This window comes from Bacillus rossius, chromosome 6 (genome assembly GCF_032445375.1).
Source record: "Bacillus rossius redtenbacheri isolate Brsri chromosome 6, Brsri_v3, whole genome shotgun sequence".
Classification (NCBI taxonomy): domain Eukaryota; kingdom Metazoa; phylum Arthropoda; class Insecta; order Phasmatodea; family Bacillidae; genus Bacillus; species Bacillus rossius.
Genome location: NC_086334.1, coordinates 9,784,131 through 9,806,133, shown reverse-complemented (window position 1 = coordinate 9,806,133; position 22,003 = coordinate 9,784,131). Strand labels below are relative to the sequence as shown.

Below are 22,003 nucleotides of genomic sequence, written 5' to 3'. Positions count from 1 at the left end.
TATTCTCTTGGAGATATTCCAGCAGCTCAGCTCTCCTGAGTTTATAAACCCAGGAGTGGCCGAGGTGCTCATGGTATCCATGAAAAAAAGAACAAACACAGCAGTTACAATCTGCCCAAGCAGAGTAGCGCAGAGTTGTAGCCTTAGAGGGGCTTCCAACAAAATAAACATGTGACTAATAAATTTGAATAAAACCCAGCTAGATGGGTCGTGGCGGAAAGTAAAACATGATGTGAAATTTAGCGAACAAGGGATAGAAACGTAAAGCACAACCAAAATTACGAAAATAATCCATACAATTTATTGCTCAGAATAAATATGAAATCGCATTAAACTTTCACATTTGTGATTATTCAATTAAGGGTACAAGTCATTTAGTATTCGAGACTATTATTCGACACATAGTCATGACAAAATATACGCATATTATTGCATCAATAAATATAAAAGTTCATATATAATTCCGCTCGTGAAAACAATATCATACCATTAGCAACGTATCCAAATATATTACAAGAAGAAAATTTATTATACAGAGTTAACGCCGTACGAGACACCTAACTTACTTTCATTAAAAGCATATAAATTCAAAACCCTAAACAACGTTCAAAAAGCAAGAAATTCCCTAAATTAACAAACTAACACATAGAAACAACACGATTTATTACACAGAAACCGAGAAGGTCAATCTAACAGCTCCTCGCGAGGAGATTCAGGGTGCTCGTGCTTGTGGTCTGTCCGATCCAACGGCCATAGCCAAGTAATAAAATAGAGTAACTATTTACGGCCAACAGCAATGATAAAAAAAAAAGTACGTTCTTGTACAAGCACGGCCAGTCAAGGTAATCAATACTTAAAGCAATAATAAGAATGAGAATATTAAAACTGGGGATGTCGCGCCATGGTTCGAGTATGGCGCAGCATTCATACTTCAAACAGAAAATTAACTCCAAAAAAAACTAAGCAGGCACAGGAAACCAAAATAAAATATTCTAAAAGTGGCGGCCGAAACAGGATTTAGTATATAGAACCCTAAACTCAGGAGAATTTAAGCTACATCAACAACAAGAGCATGGCCACTTCACACTAATTTAAGGTTACGACTGCTTTGAGCATACATACCAAAACCATGTGGCGACACCTCCGGACCGGAACAGACCCGAGGCCACAGGGGGCCTACCAATTAATAATCCCAGTGACGTCACGGGAATCGGCGAAGGGTAAGAAAGGAAAGGGAAGGTGGTGGGAGCGGAGGCGCTCGGCAGCGCGCGGTTTGAAGTGGCATCCACTTCAAAATAAACACAGAAAATTGTATTTTGCCAGGATGTAACTTTGTTAACTTTATTTTTACGTTACATTAGTTGATATGAAAACTTTGCTGTGTGACCTATAGACAGCCAAAAATATAGATAACACGCAGTTAACATGGTGAGCTACATTTCCACGACAATGACTCGAATACAGAGTACCCGGGTACTATCCCGGCTAGGCCGTCCTGTAGTATGTTGTACCTCAAAGACCGCTACGAGTAAATCTAGCGTCTCGGAACCAACACCAAAAAAAATTGTGACCTTATGATGATGACGACGACGAGGAACACAAAATTTGAATTTTTGTTTTAAACAAACCAATAATTAACATGCAGAGTGAACCTTCGTCCTAAGTTAACACGCAGTTGTTGCTATACCACCGCACAGGCCCGAGCTGCACAGCGTGTGGTTGTAAAGGGAGATAGGCCGCGTTATCAGTTTGATGATTTTGAGTGGCAAGTAAACCATTGTTATCGGCGCGCGGGACCTGGGTGGCCAGTCGCGCCATGAGTCGCTGGCCCGTCGTCTCGGCGCTGCTGGGCGGCGCGCTCTACTTGCTGTACACGCTGTGGGGCGGCGCGGTCGCCCCGGCGCCGGGGCTGAAGTCGCGCTCCCCGCCGACAGAGCTGCCCTCTGCCGCGCCCACAGAGCTGCCCTCTGCCGCGCCCACAGAGCTGCCCTCTGCCGCGCCCACAGAGCTGCCCTCTGCTGCGCCCACAGAGCTGCCCTCTGCCGCGCCCACAGAGCAGCCCTCTGCCGCGCCCACAGAGCTCCCCTCTGCGGCGCCCACAGAGCTGCCCTCTGCCGCGCCCACAGAGCTGCCCTCTGCCGCGCCCACAGAGCTGCCCTCTGCCGCGCCCACAGAGCTGCCCTCTGCTGCGCCCACAGAGCTGCCCTCTGCGGCGCCCACAGAGCTCCCCTCTGCCGCGCCCACAGAGCTGCCCTCTGCTGCGCCCACAGAGCTGCCCTCTGCTGCGCCCACAGAGCTGCCCTCTGCGGCGCCCACAGAGCTCCCCTCTGCCGCGCCCACAGAGCTGCCCTCTGCTGCGCCCACAGAGCTCCCCTCTGCGGCGCCGCGCGTCAAGACCATCATGTACTACAACAGCTACTTCGACGACCCGCACTACGAGTTCGGGCTCGGGCGGGAGCCCTTCGTGCGCTCCGGCTGTCCCATCGACACCTGCGAGGTGGTGCAGGACGCGCCCCACGGCGAGGTGGACGCCGTCATCTTCCACCTGTGGAACCTGGGCCGCGGCGAGGCGAGGCTGAAGGCGCTCGAGGCCCAGAGGCGGCCGCACCAGAGGTACGTGTTCTTCCTGATGGAGGCGCCCGGCGTCTACCTGTCGGACCTGCGGCAGTTCCGCGACTTCTTCAACTGGACCATGAGCTACCGCGCGGACTCGGACGTGTTCCGGCCGTACGGCGAGCTGGAGCCGCTGGCCGGCGGCAGCAGGCGGCTCGACGCGCCCTGGGAACTGCCCGGCAACTCGACGGCGGGCCCGGCGCCGGCGGGCAAGACGGGGCTGGTGGCGTGGCTCGTGTCCAAGTGCCGCACGCCCAGCCAGAGGGAGGTCTACGCGCGCGAGCTCGCCAAGCACGTGCAAGTGGACGTGTACGGCCGCTGCGGGCCGCTCAGCTGCGCCGGCCGCATGTCGGAGGAGTGCTACGAGATGCTGGACCGCAAGTACAAGTTCTACCTGTCGTTCGAGAACTCGCTGTGCCGCGACTACGTGACGGAGAAGCTGTTCCGCGTGCTGCGGCACCGCGTGGTCCCGGTGGTGTACGGCGGCGCAGACTACTCGCGGTTCGCGCCGCCGGGCTCCTACATCGACGTGCGCGACTTCGCGAGCCCGCGGGACCTGGCCGAGCGCCTCAAGAGCCTGGCCGCCAGCCCGCGCGAGTACGAGCGCTTCTTCCGCTGGAAGCAGCGGTACCGCGTGAGCGTGACGCCCATGCCGCGGGCCATGTGCCGGCTGTGCGCGATGCTGCACGACCCGGCGCTGCCGCCCAAGAGCTACGGCGACCTGCAGGAGTGGTACAGCGGCGCGGGCGTCTGCCACGCCGCCTCGGCGCACTGGCGCGGCTCGTCCTGACCTCCTTTACACACGGGGCGTTACGAGTGGGGGGGACGGGTTTGTAAGGATAGCGCGATTACTTTTGACGTGACAACGTCTAATAAATCGATGAACGCCGGCTGCACGCTTGAAAAAGTGTCCCGTTACGCACATTGTTCCGTTACGCTCATTGTACGCTTGCGCCTCATCTATATCTCTTCCACTCGACTGTTTATTTATTAAGTGAAGTGTAAAGTTAATGTGGTTTTCATTGCTTATTACAACAACAATTTCGGCAATAAAGGTTAATTTTTCTTGCATTTTAAAAATCTGATTATTAGTATAATTTCAAGCATTTATTCTTTTATTATTAAAATAAAAATGATTCAATTTTATTCGTTAAGTATGCAATCATTTCATCAATGTTTTGTAATGACGTTGTCACGTTAAACTATCGTCCGTAAACCTACTTTACAGATCAACTATTTTTTATACAGTTTTATTTATTACTAATATTTACATCACTAATTAAATCTCCACACGTAATGCCTGTTCACAAATCACTCACACTTAAAAATGTATGTTCACTAATAATGTTTTCACGGCCATTGTCTGAAGTAGCTTGGCTTCAGGGTTGTAGCCGTGTCCTTGGCGAATAATTCACCTACGTTTCGGTCGACATTGCAGTCGCCATCATCAGGGAGCAGTTACCTTCTCTAGTAGTAGGTACTGTAGTAGCAGTAGGTAACTGCTCCCTGATGATGGCGACTGCAATGTCGACCGAAACGTCGGTGAATTATTCGCCAAGGACACAGCTACAACCCAGGAGCCAAGCTACTTCATGTATGTTCACTGTAATGACTGATCCTAATTATATATGAGGACAGATCTTATTAGTTGCAATTGTAGCAGGGAAAGAAATTTATGCTACTAGCAACGTGTCTTGTTATGGCATAGGCTGTGCGTATTTGAAAGTCTCAATTAAAAACGACAAAGTTATTCTAGAATGTCGCCAATAAGAATGTGGTATGAAAATATTTCATATACTGGGTGTGTTTGTAACCAATGAGTATTAGTGATTTAACTAAATTGTGCCAGACAATTGACAAAAGTATTTAAATGCTATTGTGGGCGCCTTTAATCAATTAATAAAATTAATTAATTACCTTCATTAACTGATATTCAACAAGAAAATATACATGAGATTTTCGTGAACATCCCTATTTACGCCACTAAATCAATCACAGTAGGTACAGCCTCAAATTCTGGTGACATACGTCGTGTTACGAATTAATCTAAGTATTTACTCACTGATTCCAACCGTTGGAAATATTCTCGGTTCAAAAGGGATGGAAGTTAATGATTGCAATCTATCAAGGTAGTTCCAAAGTATGAAAGTTAATTAATGCATAAATTATTTATCATGATCATCTGTTCTATATATGTAGACGCACATGAAATTAATCTTTACTCGGAATAAACTAACTCAGGTCAAAAACCGGACCACTTATGTGAACGTAACTTAAGCTAGTTAGAAGTGAAAAGTACAAAGTTAAAATCTGATTTGGGTTTTTTCTTGTTAAAGCAATTATTTCAGAGACGACTTATTACAACGGTAAAAATCAAAGTGCTAACTTAATTTCGTATGACTATGAAGTTAAGTTCTTTTTTGTCGTGACGTCTAATAAATCGATGAACGCTGGCTGCACGCACAAAAAATGTCTCGTTACGCACTTTGTTCCGTTACGCTGTGTCCCGTTACGCTCATTGTACGCTTGCGCCGCATTTATCTCTCTTCCACTCGACTGTTTATAAAGTAAAGTGAAAAGCTAATGTGGTTTTCATTGCTTATTACAACAACAATTTCGGCAATAAAGGTTAATTATTCTTGCATTTTAAAAATCTGATTACTAGTATAATTTCAAGTATTTATTCTTTTATTATTAAAATAAAAATGATTCAATTTTATTCATAAAGTATGCAATCATTTAATCAATGTTTTCTTATGACGTCACGTTAAACTATCGTCCGTAAACCGACTTTACAGACAACCAATTTTTTAATATTTATATGACTTTGGAAAACGACCGTTTGTGTGACATTAATATTACGTAAAGATTTGAACTCGATGTGACACCACTAAGGAACAGTCTCTTATTGTGCCGTTTAGCGTTAACGTCATTCTTCAGTATGCTGGTTCTCATAGGGCTCCGTCCGCTCTGCATCTGTGCTAGGAGGTCTTGTAGTCGGCTGACATCGTCGTAGTCGCCTGCACAGGAGGTTTAACAGTGCAGTCCTCTCCTTCTGGCGATGGTCGCACGAAGATGTTTCCGTCGGATGGTCGTAGAAAGCTGTTTCCAAGTTGTTAGACTGCTGCTGCTCCTTCGTAGTTCTAATTCTCGTCTCGAACTATTTTAAATGGTATTCAATAGGTATACGGAGATTACAATAGATCGGACGTCTGTTTTCAGTGGAACCAAAGTTCGTGTTTCGTAGATTCAGACTATGAATAAATTCTTCTGATATCGAAATATTCGTAGTTATTCTTTTAAATATAAATCTCGGACGAATTTTTTGTTTAAAATAAACTTCAACATTTTTTTATCTACCAGTCTTTTTCCAGATTTAAAACGTAATATTTTATTGCAAAAACGAAACACTTAATATTAAATCACGTCGAAGAAAATAATTTCCTGCTTCACAGAGGAACTTAATAATATTACAAATATATAAAAATAAAACTCATAATTTTGTGATTAATGGCACTTAATATCTAACAGAATGGCCCTTCCGAATGATCATAACGGGCTAACAAATCACAATGGGAACATTCTACTTCTCCAAACTATAATTCCCTAACAATCGTATAGATATCGTCGCATTTAAACACCCACAAAGTTCACATATTTATCAAAATACAAAATAATCACGTAAGTCACAAGTAGTCTATATAATTATACTATCTCTATGCACACTTTTCGATCTTTGAGATTACATGAAGCAACAAAACATTGAAGATATAATCACTTGGCGCGATGTTCACAATCTGAATATTATACTCAAATTCAAATCAAATAAACAATAATTAAAATAATACTCTCAAGTTAACCTATTACCTCAACTAATCAAACTCAAAATTTTAGTTTCTTAAACCTCAACTATGACAATGTCAAAAAGTAAACATAAGAGAAACCAAAATTATTTAACAATTCAATGGAGTTTTATAACTCTGCAATTTATTAATGCCAAATATCTGGTTCGTTCCAATGTAAGATAACAAATAGCAATTTTCTCTGATTATTTTGGATACTTTAAATGGACAAAAACATATTTTTTTGATTTGACAACGTCTAATAAATCGATGAACGCCGGCTGCACGCACGAAAAAGTGTCACGTAACGCACATTGTCCCGTTACGCTGTGTCCCGTCACGCTCATTGTACGCTTGCACCGCATCTATCTCTCTTCCACTCGATTGGATCAACCATCGATTTGACTTTTTCGAGGCACATTAAACTTGAAACACTCCCATTCGTTTCCTACTTTTCCTATCATCGTCCTATCCTTAACAGAATAACACAGATTGGAAGAAGTTAAATAGCAAACATGTATAAAAGTTATAGTTAAAATAATCTCTTCGTTAAAGTAATAAACATATTTGGATTAATGAGTGCAAATAAAAGTAAATATATCAATTAAATTGTAGATTTCATTTCACTCCTTTGTATCCATACAAAATAGTTATAATTTAATAAAAATTATTCAATTTTATTCATAAAAGTATGCAATCATTCCATCAATGCTTTGTTATGACGCTGTCACGTTAAACTATCGTCCGTAAACCGACTTTACAGACAACCAATTTTTTTTGTTACGACGTCATCCCGCCTGTCCCTGTAGTGCTTTGCAGCGGAATCGGCGATCAGAGCACGAGACGTTGAAAGGGGTACCTGGACAGCGTGGCTAAGGGTCCCTTGAGTTATATGCCTCTCAGGACGCCAAATTCACAGAGAGAACACGCGTAACTGAGGTTGACGTTGGTTTAATGATATTCACATATTATTCTCGTACACGGTGCTGTCTCTTGACCGGCCTGAGCCGCACGGGGGCCGAAGGCTCGTCCTAGCCTTACTTCGCATGTCGCGCCCCACATCACAGGCTTACGTGCATGGATTTGGGTGAGATTCGCTTGGCGCGGTTCACGCGGTACAGTTAGCACAATACCAATTTCCCCCTCGAAATAGGGGAAAAAAATTATTTTTCAAATTTTTTGAAAACTTGGGGAATTTGTTTCAAAAAATGGAGATTATGACAGATTTTTGGGCAAATTTTGACAAATTTTGTGTCTCTCTTGGAAAAATTTTGAAGGTAAAGGTCATCCAAGATTGCCGCCGTGACGTCACAATCCAAGATTCCGCCGACAATCCTCCATCAGCCTGAAGCGTAGGCTCGGACGCCCATTTGTATACTACTAATATCAATATTTATGGAGACATTAAAATGTAGCGATACTCTGTTAGTATTGCTCATATTTCTTGTGTATATAAAACAATATTTTAAGCTTACCAGTAGGTAGAATAAACCTATGTATGTTATAGAGGGCTGGTAAAATATGTAATGTGCTTGAGTAATTGTGCAGTCTGATTTTCAACTTGTGTTTGATAAGCGGCAAGAGGTTTCAAATTAACTTGTAAATAATTATTGTTGTTATTGAAACAGCTTGAGTTTTGTCAATCATAAACTTTTGAGGTTTGATTTTGCAACTTAAAATTGTTTATAAAATATGTTAACTTCACTTCCGAGAGGATACATGTTGCACGAGAATAATAACCAATTAATAAATAGTAGCAGTGGACAGCAATAAAATAAATCCCAAGAATATATTGTTTTATTGTATTGTTATTTATTACTTATATGTCAATAGTGTAAGTTTTGGTTACAGTATTGGTTTGGAGATAGCTCGGTGTACTAGCCAAAGGAAGAATTCAAAATTTACGTGAAGCAAGAGCCATACAGTATACGCTCTGTGGTAAGGTGATAAGCTATAACTTGTGCTTGTTCATGAATAAAATTTTGCTTGTCCATAGACGCGCCTCATCTATTATTTCGAGGTTTAGAGAAACCCACCCAGTTACTGGGCATGATAATACCATGTTGACGGGGGTAGGCAAGTATGGGGATAGTACCTACACAGGGATTCCTTGAGGTCTTGAAAGACATTTTCACATGTTGAAGTCCATAGAAATTCTTAAGGCTAAGACACCCAGATCACCCATCAACCCTCTCTCATCGATCACGGTCAGTGAGTATACATGAGACAACACCACCTCTCGGGAGGTGCCCGAAATTTTTGTGCCAGACTGGCTCCTAAGTGGTCGGAGCCACGGCAGGTCCTCTGGAAAACTGAGCCCTCTTCCTATGTGGTATGCACACCAAGTGGCCGCCCCACCAAAGTACACAGAGATGATCAGCATTTGGTGGTCGACATTGGGGGAAGCTTCGGCGTTCTGGTTAAGAAACCGGCACTAGCAGCTCCGAACCCCAGAACTTCAGCTCCGAGTCCTGTAGAAGATGCAACCGGAAAGGACAAGGTTAATGTCAGGTCCTGAGAAACCGGCTCGACAATCGAGCCCCCCACTAGCCACACCTGTGGAAGCAGAAATGGATAAGTGTGCTGCCAGCTCCCCTGAACTAGCCCTGACAAACCCAACGAACACTGCACTCAACCCACCTGTCCACACAGTGACGGATTGGTGTAGCCACAGCTCATCAGAATCAACCCAACCCACCCCAAATAACACTCCAGCTGACCCCTCTACAGATGAACTAGGAGGGGAACCACTCATTTGGCAGCCAGATGATGAGGGGGCAGAATCCGAGCCCTGTGAGTCGGATCAGCCATGGTGGCCACTGGACATCAGTTTAAGTGATTCAACTTTTTCAGTAACAGTAGATGAGCCAGACTCGGAGGAGGAGGAACCGGTATCCCCGCCATAGGCGACAGGCCCTGACTCAGGTGTGTTGCCAGAGTAACCAGTAGTCGGGGATGGCTATTGTAGGTGAGTCACTGGAGTCCGACAGTCATGGGGAATCGGTAGCAATGTCCAAAGATACCACTGGGTCGCGTGCCGAGCTCTCCATACCGCCACCCGACATAATGTCTGCAGGAACCTTTGCCACCCCCGCATCAATTCGTTCGAGCTGGATGCACCGAGCTCCAGAGTACCTGCGATATTACCAATTGTACACTCTCATGATGCCAAAAAAATGAAATAAATACACCTAAAAAAATTATGTTAAATGACTGAATTACAATTTTGTCATCCCTTAGTTAACATTGCACCGTAAAGTTATCGCAGCGCTCATCGTACTGAAGAATCACGAGAAATTGTTTGCCTATATATATTCGATACCATGAAAAATAAATAATTTTACTTAAATTTGAATCAACTCAATAAGGTTAAATATTATTTTGCCATCACCCGACCTCTGTGAAAGGCCCGGGAGGTACCTGACGGGCGCTACGAGCATCGCGATGCTGTTGTTGTCCGGAGGGGCGCCAAGCTAGCGGGCTGCGAGGCCATTGATGTCGGGTCGTGGGTACTCTGCCCCTGCGTGCCCCGCCAGGTACACGGCTGGAAATCTAACCTGAATGGTTTTCCCTTGGCTGTGAAGGCCGCTCGGCCATGTGGAGGACGGAAGACTACGGAAACGATTATAACACAAGTTGGTGGGAATTACGTTTAATTTAAGAGCTTCACCAGGGGTCTGCGTGGGTACACGGTACGCTCTACACGTTCGCTCCGCGGTTCAGTCCCACTACAAAAACTCTCACCAACACTTGGCAACGTCAAGCGGTTACACAATTACACTTACAAAACGATCAAAAACAAAAAACACAACACTGAGATGATTACCGCGGCAGTCTTGCGGGACGTGGGTCAATGCTCGCTGGAGGCGGCCAGTGCCATAAGTATCTTGATCCGATATGCAGCGCAGTATCACAATGAAGACAGTCGGGATAGGCCCGGTTCCGCAAAATACGCACCGAGTCGACGTGGGCAGCGGTGAATTAATAAAAGGATTTAGTTATTGAGGTATAGTGCAGAATAAAAATAATCAGTGAAACTAACTTGAATGCTGCCCACGGACACACGTCTGTTCCTGGCGCGGAGTGGTTGGAGACTGCCGAAAGATGGCCGCTTCGCAAGGGAGGCAACTTTTACCTCCTTTGTGAGTCAGCACCAAAAACTTATAATAACCTAATTCGTTATACTATGAGTAAAAAAACATGTTCCAGGTGCTTGATTAAAACTTTGCACCTGGTAAATAGTTGCCTAAGGCCTAACAGTTGTTTTAAATGATTTAATAATTTAAAAAGCGGCATCAAGTTGGCGACTGTAAATTGAACTATAAATTGTCTCAATGTGCACTGTTTGGGTTTGAATTCCCTCAGTTTGGCTAGACTACTATCACAGGCCAATTAATCGAGCCAGTAGCCGCTGTGGCTAAAAACGAGGTTTTCTTTCTGTTCCGTACATGCCGCGCACGCACGGAGTCTCTACGACGCACTTGCTCACTGCTTGTGATTAATTAATTTTGTCTTAATGCCTCGTTTGGGAATTGTTTTCCGTAGTCGAGCCCCTGGGGTTTCGTGTCCTGATGTCTAATTCAATTAATTTAGGTCACGCCCAGTGCTCTTGCTTGACTCATTTCGGCTGGGCTAGGGGTGCGCTCCGAAAATGGGATCCAGTACTGGCGGTACGGAGCACGGGCTTAAAGGCCATGGTCGGTACGACGTCAGTTTGTAAAATGTATTTATGAGCTGATTTCAGTCGTTTAAGTAAAAACAATTATACAAAAATAACTTATAATTTTAATTTGTGTATAAATGTTTCAGGCAAATTTAATTTCAATGTCTCTACTAGACTCAAACTTAGGTGCATGTAAACATTATTCGTGGTTTCGCCATCTTGACGAATATGGCTCGTGGCTTTAGCAGTTTCTGCATTGTACTTTCAACCTGTTAAATTTATGCTGTGTAATGCATACTTATTTCACTGCATATATGGTGCTGACGACAGTCGTCGTACTCTCCCAGATGCAGAGGCCGTACCTGGCCACCGACGTGGGCCTGAGGGAGTTTTGTCCCCCCAGTGCACCATCTGTGAAGTGCGATGGTCAGGGACGCACCCGCGTGTGCCCTAGCATGCCAGTGAGCTTCTTTTTGTGTTATAAATAATTCTGCTTTTTATGTATTTTTAAAATGGTCGCGAGCCTCAATAGTAATCGTAACTAACTAACTGATGTGTAAATTCGCTTTTTGATTAATGTCTCGCTAAGTGTGTAAATAATTCTGTGATTTTTCTCGAGTGTTTCGCCGTGCTAGTAATGTAATCGCAGCCTGGCGCGTCGCGGGGTGGGCCTCTCCCACGCCGGCCGATTTCCCCTTCCCTCCTCCGCGGCCCGCGGGCCTTGGTCCGCTGGCGGGCGGGGAAGGGCAGTGGTGTTTTAGGCGCGCTCGAGAGCAGATGTGCACGCCGCTCCGCGCTGCTCGTGAGGCGGGTCTTCTCAACTCGTGGTCCGACGACAGTGTAACATCACGGGTTGTCGCTGCAGCCGAGCTGCATCAGTTGTATCGTTCACCATATTGAGTTTTACGAGTTTTCCGTTATAGACCGCGTACGCGCAGTTACGGACCGCCGAACCTCGCAGTCAGTACGAGACTTTTACGTGACAGACCGCGCACGCGTTGCGCATCATTATGGAGCAACCTTAATCGGGGCCATTGTTACGAGAGAAACTTCCCAGTTTGTGTCAGGACGGGTTAGCGGACGAGACTTTCTTCCGTGAGTCCGGGTCGTAGCGGGGAGGGCGCTCGTTCCGCGACGGGTCCGCCAGGCTGCGGCAGGCTCTCTAAGCGACAGTAAAAGGGGCTTGTGGAACAGTCAACACCGAGTTATCCTTGGAACTGTCTACCATTCTTCCTCCTCACCTAATATTCCCTCCAGGTCCCGTATTTCCCGGTCCCGGCCACGTTTGCCTGGACCCACACCTCACCGGCGAGAGCTGCACGGGCAAGACAGGGCAATTACGCAAACGGGGAATCAGGGACCTAAAGCCAAGGGACGTCATTGCATACTAAAATTTTACTCTCAACGTGCCTAAAAAAATTATAATATCAAAAACGCAGACGATGATAATTCTAGTCTAGAGAGAATTGTCACAGGTTCAGCATTGAGTCATTTATAAGCGACATATTAGTTTGTTCTATTAGCCCTGATAAATTAATAGTATCATCTTGTTAAACAGAATTAATGTTAGGTTTTAACAGTTAAAAATAATTTTAATTTTTTTTTCAATGAATATTTTTTATATATTTATCTTGCTAGGCATTATTTAAAAAGTTCTACATTAAATGTTGTTTCCTAGTTTTGTACTATAAAATTATTTACAAAATGAGAACACATTAATTTTCTTGTTATTGAGGTTAGATTTGTTTACATTTGTTACATTTGTTTTGACGCCGTCCCCGCTGCCTGATTCCTGAATTAATAAATTTATAATGTGGAATTTTAACTCGAGGGCAGGATTCTTTGCCTCGTGGCTGCAGGCAGGGACGCGTCGACAAAGGACCCCCCGGGCTGTTTAGGCCACCCAGGACACGTGATGATTACGAGAAAACACTTGAGTACAACTGAATTTATTAACACATCACATGGTACATGGTGCCGTCATGCAACTGGCCGTATCATCGGCTACCTTTTAATCTTCGCACACGCAGCCCTCGAATGGCGGCACTGATTAACGTCCTGTGGAAAGCAGCGAAATACCCAACAAGGGATTGCAGGCTGTCCTGAGACTAGCAATATGAAAGATGACGGCGCGTGACGCGTCGGGAGGTTAATGTTAAGAACTCGCCGGACGGCGGAGCAGTTGAATACACAAGACTAAATAATTAAAATACCTATAAGTTAACCTAGAGAATTATGGAGTTGCAAAGTACACGTGGCGGATGCTTCCACACTTAACACGCCCTTGGCACAGGTAGACAACGCATGCGGCTGATGGCCGACACTAACACTAGTATTATCACTGTAGGTATGACTAAAAACTGACATGGAAGCATTAGGAGGAGCGAAGTGTACCCGTTAAAGAAGTACAGTTCAGGTTGGATTGGAAATAGTTACCAGAGTTCCGTCCTCGCTGTGGCGTAGCGGACACGAAAGGCTGGGCGTGGACGCGGCGGTACCAGAGGCACGGAGAACTCACATGCGACCGCTGCACATCCCAGAAACAGAGTCGTTAATAAATATCGCTGAACGCGTTTAGCTACTAAGCAGCACCACATGGGCAAAGTCCAGACTCCTAGCGGATTTACTAAAGCGTGAAGCGCGGGCCCATCGGCGTGGTACCCTTAACAAAGTGAAATTACGTAACACAAGAAAATGCTCATGGCTGAGCCACAGTCAATTATTTAAGAACCGCGCGAAACATCGCACGGTCGGTTTTGGGCTGGCAGTGGAACGGATGAGAACTGATTAAGAAAATTTACCTATTGAGCACTACATGTCGGTTTTGTTGCGAGAATGAATGCTCCACGCGCGCAGGACTGCCGGCCCTGATGAGTGCTTGACTGCAACTGCCGCTCCCTGGCGACCCAGCCAAGGAGGGATCGACCTCCCGTGGAAGGATACGGAGTGCGGGAAGATGGTGACGGTCAGCGTTATGATGAAAACGCGCCTGGATCAACATTACGTTATTAATTAAAGTTTTAAGAATATAAAAAGTTTTAGTTTTTGTTCTGACATAAAATTACATGGACACTATGTTTTGATAGCGCAACGCCACACCCAGCCAGGTGCGTCACACAACACCGCAAGCCGGGATTACTTCCAGGTGTTTTGCGCACTGCCCTAGCTCACTCTACACGACACGCGCGGGCGCGCTAGTTGCACACGTCCTAGTCGGGTGTTGAGGACACACAACGGCCTGTGCGACCAGAGGGAACACCGACGGGCGGCGTCAGTTTGTTGTCTGCACACACTAAAGGGGGAAGGAGTCGATGTGGCATAATGCCCTGTTTGACAGAGGAGCATCGATGGTTGGTATCAAATGTATAACTTTATTTTAGCCATAATTGTGTTATAAACGTATTTCATAAAATATAAAAACCAAAACCACTCTAAATTATATTAAATAATGGACAATCTTAAATGCTCTCGTATTTTGTCTAATTGCAAATAATTGGTAGGATTAAAAAAACACTTATTCAAACTAATTTAGACATAATTGAATTAATTAAATTACATCTAATTCACTTTAACGGAAATCAAACTGCTCTAAACTTTAATATTTGTTGATAATCACCGTTTGAACAAAAATTAAACAAAGTTTCATGTACAGTTTTGCATACGTACTATAGCAAAATACCTCCAGAGTGACATCACAAAATTTTATACAAAGATGTGCAAGAGATGTGCGCAAAGGCACACCTATTTATTTTTACCTTTGTTAGCTTGAATAATGCTTGCTAGCTACAAGCTTAAATGAGGACTATTTTGCAATGAACAGGTACTTGCGTGTATTTTTAAATGTTTTTTATCCGTAGTATTTACGGCGTACTGATCATATTTGTACCCAAATTCTAATAGTGCTTATGAAATTACGACGTCATTCGAAATTAATCTACCACTTTTAGTTTTGTAAGTCAGGCGAGAATTGTGAATAAAACTTATCTGTATGCGAAAGTTCATTTTTTTTTTTTCATTGCAGTCGATCATGGAAAGAGCAGCGTTACAGAACGTGTTAGTCGAATCTGTGATAAATTTGTAAACGGCCATCTTGTGTTTTGCGAGTGGGAAGGTATTACTGAAGAAGAAAGTTATCACATCAGATAGTTAAATTTTGGTAAGGCAAGAATAACAATGCTCTTCAGACTCACACGACCAGCATTAAAGACGATTGTTGCGTGGAATGGTAAGCTAAAGTGGAAGCATATTGTTTTTCCAAATATGTTTTTCTTTTGATTCCCTAGCAGACGAATTTTAAGGCTATACATTTTTTTTCTTCCTAAAATTGTCTGCAGAAGTACAGGAAATATTACATAATTTAATAGTAATACATTTTCCCTTGATATTTGGATGGAAAATTTTTTAAAGATAGTACTGACAAATACAATTTTTAGAAATTCATTGCTATCTGCGATCCCTTTGTGATCGACCACACGGTGATGGTGCACTAGTAAGACCGGAGTCTGTCGCCGTGTGATGAAGCGTGGGTGTGGTCTGATGCAGATGTGGCGTGCGTGCGGGCGAGGCAGTACCACCCGCCGGCCGCCTTCAAGCAGCCCACAATGGACGACCTGCCCGTACCGCAGGGCTCCTGGCAGGCAGCGTACGACGCAAAGCAGAGGAAATACAACATTCAGCTGATATCAGGGATACTGGTGTTCGCGTTCACCGTTGGCTTCGTAAGTGTCTGTTGGTCGAAAGGCCTCGACGCGTGACTACCTTGTGGCGTGTAGAGCATGTGTGATTTCATACCGGTAGATCCCTAATGTCCAAAGTTATGCCAGATATCTACAACATTTTAATTTGGGGGTGTGCAGCTGTATTGTTTGTAAAATTTGGTAAATATGTAGAGTAGCGGTATTTGCGGGACAAAATGCAAAAAATCCGAAAATATTTTTATTATATGCTCTTTCACTTCCTCTTTTCAAAACAACAAGCGGAGATAAGAAATTCCAAATACTTTAGGAGATATCGAATTTTTAAATTTTCATCACAATACCTGTGCATTCATGCTGCTACCATTGTTTCTTTTGTTGCGCAAGTAATAAGTAAAAAAAAAAAATTACGTGAGTTCCTACTGTTCATCCTTTGTCCCGGTTTGTTTGGTCAGGTCAGTTACATTATAAATACTTTAAAATAAACAACCATTTAAATTAATTCACATTATTTAATGTCCGCTTACTTTGAAAGTATTTATAATGTAACTGACCTGACCTAATCGACCATTTTAGTTCCTACTGTTCATCCTTTGTCCCGGTTTGTTTGGTCAGGTCAGTTACATTATAAATATTTTAAAACTAAACAGCCATTAAAATTAATTCACATTAGTTTTAATGTCGGCTTAGTTTGAAAGTATTAATAATGTAACTGGCCTGACCTAATCGACCATTTTATTAATACGCATTCACGAACACACTGCAAAATAACAAAAATTGCGACGGTCGAATGGTTGCACAGGTCTTGTATTGCAAAATTAAAAAAATTGATATCTCCTAAAGTATTTGGAATTTCTTATCTACGCCGGTTGTTTTGAAAAGAGGAAGTGAAAGAGCATAGAATAAAAGTATTTTCAGATTTTAAAAAAAAAATTTCGCAAATACCGCTACTCTACATATTTACCTAAAATTTTAGTATCTGTGAATATTAAACTAAAAGTATGCTTTGGTAATACAGTATAGTTCTTGAAAGTACAAATCAGGTAGTAAGTTATATTGTAACTAACAATAGTTTCAAATTGCTGGGTCAAAACATTGCCGGAACATTTCAGGTTGCGACAGCTTTGCTTTTCCTTTCGAGCTGTAGTTTCGAGCGCATCATAATTGTCATGGTTCACATAGGAAAGAGAGAGCATAATAGAATATTTTGTAATTATCGGGCTTTGCGACTCTTTAAAATGGAAAGAAAAAATTGGAAAACATGGTTTTCGGTAAATATTTACTTGGGCGGTATTTCCGAAAAAAAATGTTAAAAATCCGAAAATACCTTTATTTTATGCTCTTCAACTTCCTCTTTTCATTAAAAGTGGCGGAGGTAAGAAATTCCAAATACGTTAGGAGATATCGAATTTTTAAATTTCATCATTAGAGTTGAGCGGTATTTGCAAAAAAAAATGTTAAAAATCCGAAAATACCTTTATGATATGCTCTTCAACTTCCTCTTTTCATTAAAAGCGGCGGAGATAAGAAATTCCAAATACTTTAGGAGATATCGAATTTTTTAATTTTGCAATACAAGACCTGTGGAACCATTCGAGCGGCGCCATTTTTGTTATTTTGCCGTGTGTTCGTGAGACGTGAATACGTGAATCGTGAATGCGTAATTAATAAAATGGTTGATTAGGTCAGGTCAGTTACATTATTAATACTTTCAAACTAAGCCGACATTAAAAATTATTTTGTGAATTAATTTTAATGGCTGTTTAGTTTTAAAATATTTATAATGTAACTGACCTGACCAAACAAACCCGGACAAAGGGTGAACAGTAAACTAAAATGGTCGATTAGGTCAGGTCAGTTACATTATAAATACTTTCAAACTAAGGTGATATTAAAAATAATGTGAATTAATTTTAATTATTCCTTAGTTTTAAATTATTTATAATGTAACTGACCTTACCTAACAAACCCGTAACAAAGGATGTACAGTAACAACTGAGGTAAAATTTTTTGTTACTTATTACTTGCGCAACAATATCAAAATAACAAATAAGACTTTAAAATTAGACATGTTAAAAACTCACCTAAGTTGGAGGCGGTAATTAAACACCGGTTTAAACAATAATTGAACTAAGTAATCACGTATTAGTTAATTTGAATTATGGCCTATCACGAACAATCACGTGACATCATTATCCAATAAAAAAAAATACTCGTACGTAAACAAGAAACAATGGTCCACGCACGCCACAGGAATGCGCTGGTTTTGTGCTGAAATTTAAAAATTCGATATCTCCTAAAGTATTTGGAATTTCTAATCTCCGCCACTTTTAATGAAAAGAGGAAGTTGAAGAGCATATAATAAAGGTATTTTCGGATTTTTAACATTTTTTTTCGCAAATACCGCTCAACTACATATGAAGAAATTTAAAAATTCGATATCTCCTAAAGTATTTGGAATTTCTAATCTCCGCCGCTTTTAATGAAAAGAGGAAGTTGAAGAGCATTATATAAAGGTATTTTCGGATTTTTAACATTTTTTTTCGGAAATACCGCCCAAGTAAATATTTACCTGGTTTTCACTTGCTACACACGTTCCTAAATTTACCCTGATGGTTTCTTGATTCTTACTAGTTTGTGAAAAATAATAGTTTATAGCTTACATAACTATACCAACATTGGAGGTCGCAGATTCGGGGAACGAAGAGTAAATGTTTTTCAAATATTAGAGACATGGTATGCTTTTAAGTAAGGTGAATTCTTAATTTGTTAATGTTTTGAATTCAAGTAGGTATTTCCAAAATAGTAATACTTCAGGTACTTTCTATTAATAGGAAAATATAAAGCAGTAAGTTAAAAACTGGCCAGTAAGTAAATAAAAGCATGCTTAATAATGGAATGGCAAATATGTAGTGTTACTTGTGACATGTCTTCTAAAAGACTGTTTTCTCTGTGTGAAATATCTTGCATTTTTTCTGCCAGGTTGCAAAATCAGACATGATAGACTTCAACTTCTCTCGTCCAGAGTTGCCGACGGAATAGTTGCTGTGGAGTGAAGCCATGTGTTGTAGAGTATGTAAATAGCAAGTGATGTTCGAACATTGTGCTATGCATTTGTCAATAAACCTCACAATTTCTTGTTATTAGTACTAACGGGGTACATGTCATTCTTAAAAGTCCTTATTTTATACTGTGGTCCTTTAGCGTTCTTATTTATTAACTATGTACTAGTGAGAGTACTTGGTGTTTTCCCAGGATTTTCCATGTTATGCTAAATCAAGTTTGAAAAGTAGGAGTGTGATTTTTGTGCGAGGAAAGCAAAGTTTTTCATAGCAACAAAACATGTTGTATGGAAAATGTGTTTAATGAAAAAGCAGAGTATACAAAGAACACTTAATTAAAACTGTAACCCAAATGTGAATCTGAACTAATGTCACTTACCTTATCTCTTGTGTACAGGCTATCAAATTTAGTTTACTAGACACGAGAAAAGAACACACGAGTTACAATCGGCGAGCTATCAATATTCAACTACATGCATGAACTTTGTACAAAAATCAACATAACCAAATATAAATTATGCCAATTAACGTGGGCTACATTGTCCTACGTACTACACAGCTGCAACGTAATAGATAAAGGTTGTAACATTTGAAAACTTGTTTAAAAGAGAATTTACTCATTGTACATCATATTTCGGTTAATTAAACAGTACTATTGAAATAAATATTGGATATGAACTTTAAAAACACACCACCTGACTGCAACTTTAAAACTGATTGCTGTCACAGTGCTCTGTCCTGCGACCTTCGGGAAGGCCATTTTACTATGTACACAAAGCGCTCGGAATCTTAACAGTGAGACGAAAACCATCATGTGACTTTTATGTGAAAAAATTTTTGAAGCCCTTGAAGAACAGTGTTGTAATAAGGCGATAAAACACGATGCACAGAGGGAAAGACCTTCAGGGGGTGGGAACAGTTTTAGGTAGAAGGTGATTTTTCTTCTTATTTTGGTCCATTGTAAAATGTTTAAAATTTAATCAAGATCTGGAGTGTAACATCATGTAGATATGTACAGAAAGCAAATCCACATACTCACTTTACATATTTTATATTTATCTGTATACTATGCAATTTAAGTAAATCCTCAAGAAAGAAATATGCAAAGAATGTTCTGGATAGAACATCTTAAATATTTGTCAAAGATTCACAGATTAAACACTGTCGCTCATGAAACTAGAGTGCTCCTGCTCTGTTCCTCGCCACACAATGATTATACGCCAGGATGGCCACCCATCTGGGAAGATCAGGAAACCGTTAATTATCCAGGAATTTTTTACTGAGCCAGGAAATCAGTGAGAAAGTGTTGAATTTTTAAAACCCATCTGGAATTATTTGTTTGTCTAGCGTGTTGAAGGCAGCTTAGTTGAAAAACTACATGCCTTGCATACAAACTAAGTTATACAATTTTTGAGTGCTGTAAGAAATAAATGTGTTACATACCATGGGATGCCAGTGATTAGCCGGCAGGTGAGGAAGTTTCAGCTTAATCTTTTTTTACTTTTACATCTGAAGATTTTCTCCAATTGTAATATTAAAAATAAGCCACGACTAAAAACTATTCCTTTGTGACGTGTGAAACACTGGATGCTCTATTGTATAAAACCAAATAAATAAAACTAATTTTTGAGCATAGAAGAAACAAGGCTAATAGCCATGATTCTTTTTGATGTGTAGTATCTTAGCTCTCTGTACACAGCATTTGTTAAGAGTAATTTCACGAATGGAACAGGAGTCAAAGGAACAGAAATGCGTAACCATGGTGCTGCCATCTGTGGCAGACGGCACAGAAAGATAGCCAACCCGCATGATTCGCTCTCATATATTGCTTTTGTGAGATCTGCATTAACACACTTCGTGGGTATTAAAAAATAAAATTTATAATAGAAAATCCTTTAATACTTTATTATAAATTATATGTCATTCATAAGAAAGAAATTAAAACACAAAAAAATGCATTACAACTTTGACAACCCTTAGTTAACACTGAAATGTGTCATTCGTCATACTGTAGATACACACGAAATTGTTAGCCTACATATACCTATTTTATGCCATGAAAAATATAATTATTTTGTGAGAAAATTTGTACTGATGAATCAGCTCAATATGGTTAAATTTTATTTGTAGGAAGTATTTACAGACTTTTACGTTAAAGCAAAACAATTATATAAACATATATTAGTGTTAGGTGTTATAAAATGATTCAGGTAAATATTTTATTTTAAAGAATCTAAGTTAAATGTTGGCCCCAAGTTATGTAAACATTCTGGTGAGTACTGACACACTTGCTCTAATTTCTTTCCGTGTCTTAATAAATAGGGTTTTTTAAGGGCTACCCTCAGAAAAGTTAATACCATTTATTTAGTTTTTGGATACATTTTTCCTTCAGCCAATATTTAATTGATTTTTAAGGAAAAGTAAAAAAAATGGGATGGACACGTAGAAAAAATGTGGAATTTGGTTTTGCCAATAGTGTTGCCATCCTGTACACAGATATAAACATACACACACATGCATAAGTACATTGCAGTCAGGTGTAAAATTGTAGTTTCCTATGGAATAACTTGAAACAAAAAAGGTCCAGAAGTATCAGAAGCATCTGTAGTCTGCAGAATCTTCCAGGGACATTGGGTTGTTAGTAGCTATGTGCTAATATTTGAATTTTCAATTACAAGCAATAAACAAAACTATTTGATTCAACCTCAACTCAAATACTCGCACTTCCAAATAATGAATAGTTGACACAGCATACCTTGTGAATTTGTCGTACCAATTTTGGAGTCTCGGGTATCTTTCAATACAACAGAATGGTTGGGGTATTTCTGCAGATATTCGCTGGTTGTAACGGAATGAAGTTCTCATAGAAACAAAATCCAAACAGTTAACCACTCAACAAGGATATAATCGTTACAATCCAGAAGCTTGACACAGTCCTAGATGACTTCTCTTGATAATCTTTGATTAATGGCCAATATCATACACAAGCTTCGCAAACTTCAATGAGTCCCAAAATGAAGAACCATCGTAGATTTCTCCAGTAAGCTTCATTTAACAGATTCCAAAATTAATTAACTTCACAAACTTCTTCAGCATAGCTTAATTTAGTGATAATCTGGACATGGTAGA

At 41.2% G+C, this 22,003-nt stretch overlaps 3 protein-coding genes across 3 annotated transcripts; 2 read left to right on the top strand and 1 right to left on the bottom strand.

Moving 5' to 3' along the window:
• Window positions 1-1,860: 1,860 nt before the first annotated feature.
• LOC134533380 (uncharacterized transmembrane protein DDB_G0289901-like) lies at window positions 1,861-2,400 on the bottom strand. The gene has a single exon (XM_063370901.1). It carries the CDS (start codon window positions 2,398-2,400, stop codon window positions 1,861-1,863), a length of 540 nt encoding a protein of 179 aa, XP_063226971.1.
• A 1-nt stretch (window position 2,401) lies between these two features.
• Window positions 2,402-3,403, top strand: LOC134533379 (alpha-(1,3)-fucosyltransferase C-like). Its single transcript, XM_063370900.1, has one exon. The coding sequence runs from the start codon at window positions 2,402-2,404 to the stop codon at window positions 3,401-3,403; it is 1,002 nt and encodes a 333-aa protein (XP_063226970.1).
• Window positions 3,404-15,005: 11,602 nt separating this feature from the next.
• Window positions 15,006-18,961, top strand: LOC134532591 (uncharacterized). Its single transcript, XM_063369153.1, has 3 exons — window positions 15,006-15,343; window positions 15,661-15,836; window positions 18,795-18,961. The coding sequence occupies exons 1-3, from the start codon at window positions 15,292-15,294 to the stop codon at window positions 18,852-18,854; spliced, it is 288 nt and encodes a 95-aa protein (XP_063225223.1). The 5' UTR covers window positions 15,006-15,291; the 3' UTR covers window positions 18,855-18,961.
• Window positions 18,962-22,003: the final 3,042 nt, after the last annotated feature.

Coding starts and splice junctions, on each gene's coding strand:
- LOC134533380 (XM_063370901.1), bottom strand. CDS start 2,400: ATGGTCTTGACGCGCGGCGCCGCAGAGGGGAGCTCTGTGGGCGCAGCA.
- LOC134533379 (XM_063370900.1), top strand. CDS start 2,402: ATGTACTACAACAGCTACTTCGACGACCCGCACTACGAGTTCGGGCTC.
- LOC134532591 (XM_063369153.1), top strand. CDS start 15,292: ATGCTCTTCAGACTCACACGACCAGCATTAAAGACGATTGTTGCGTGG. Junction 15,344..15,660: donor GACGATTGTTGCGTGGAATG/GTAAGCTAAAGT, acceptor GGTCTGATGCAG/ATGTGGCGTGCGTGCGGGCG. Junction 15,837..18,794: donor TCGCGTTCACCGTTGGCTTC/GTAAGTGTCTGT, acceptor TTTTTCTGCCAG/GTTGCAAAATCAGACATGAT.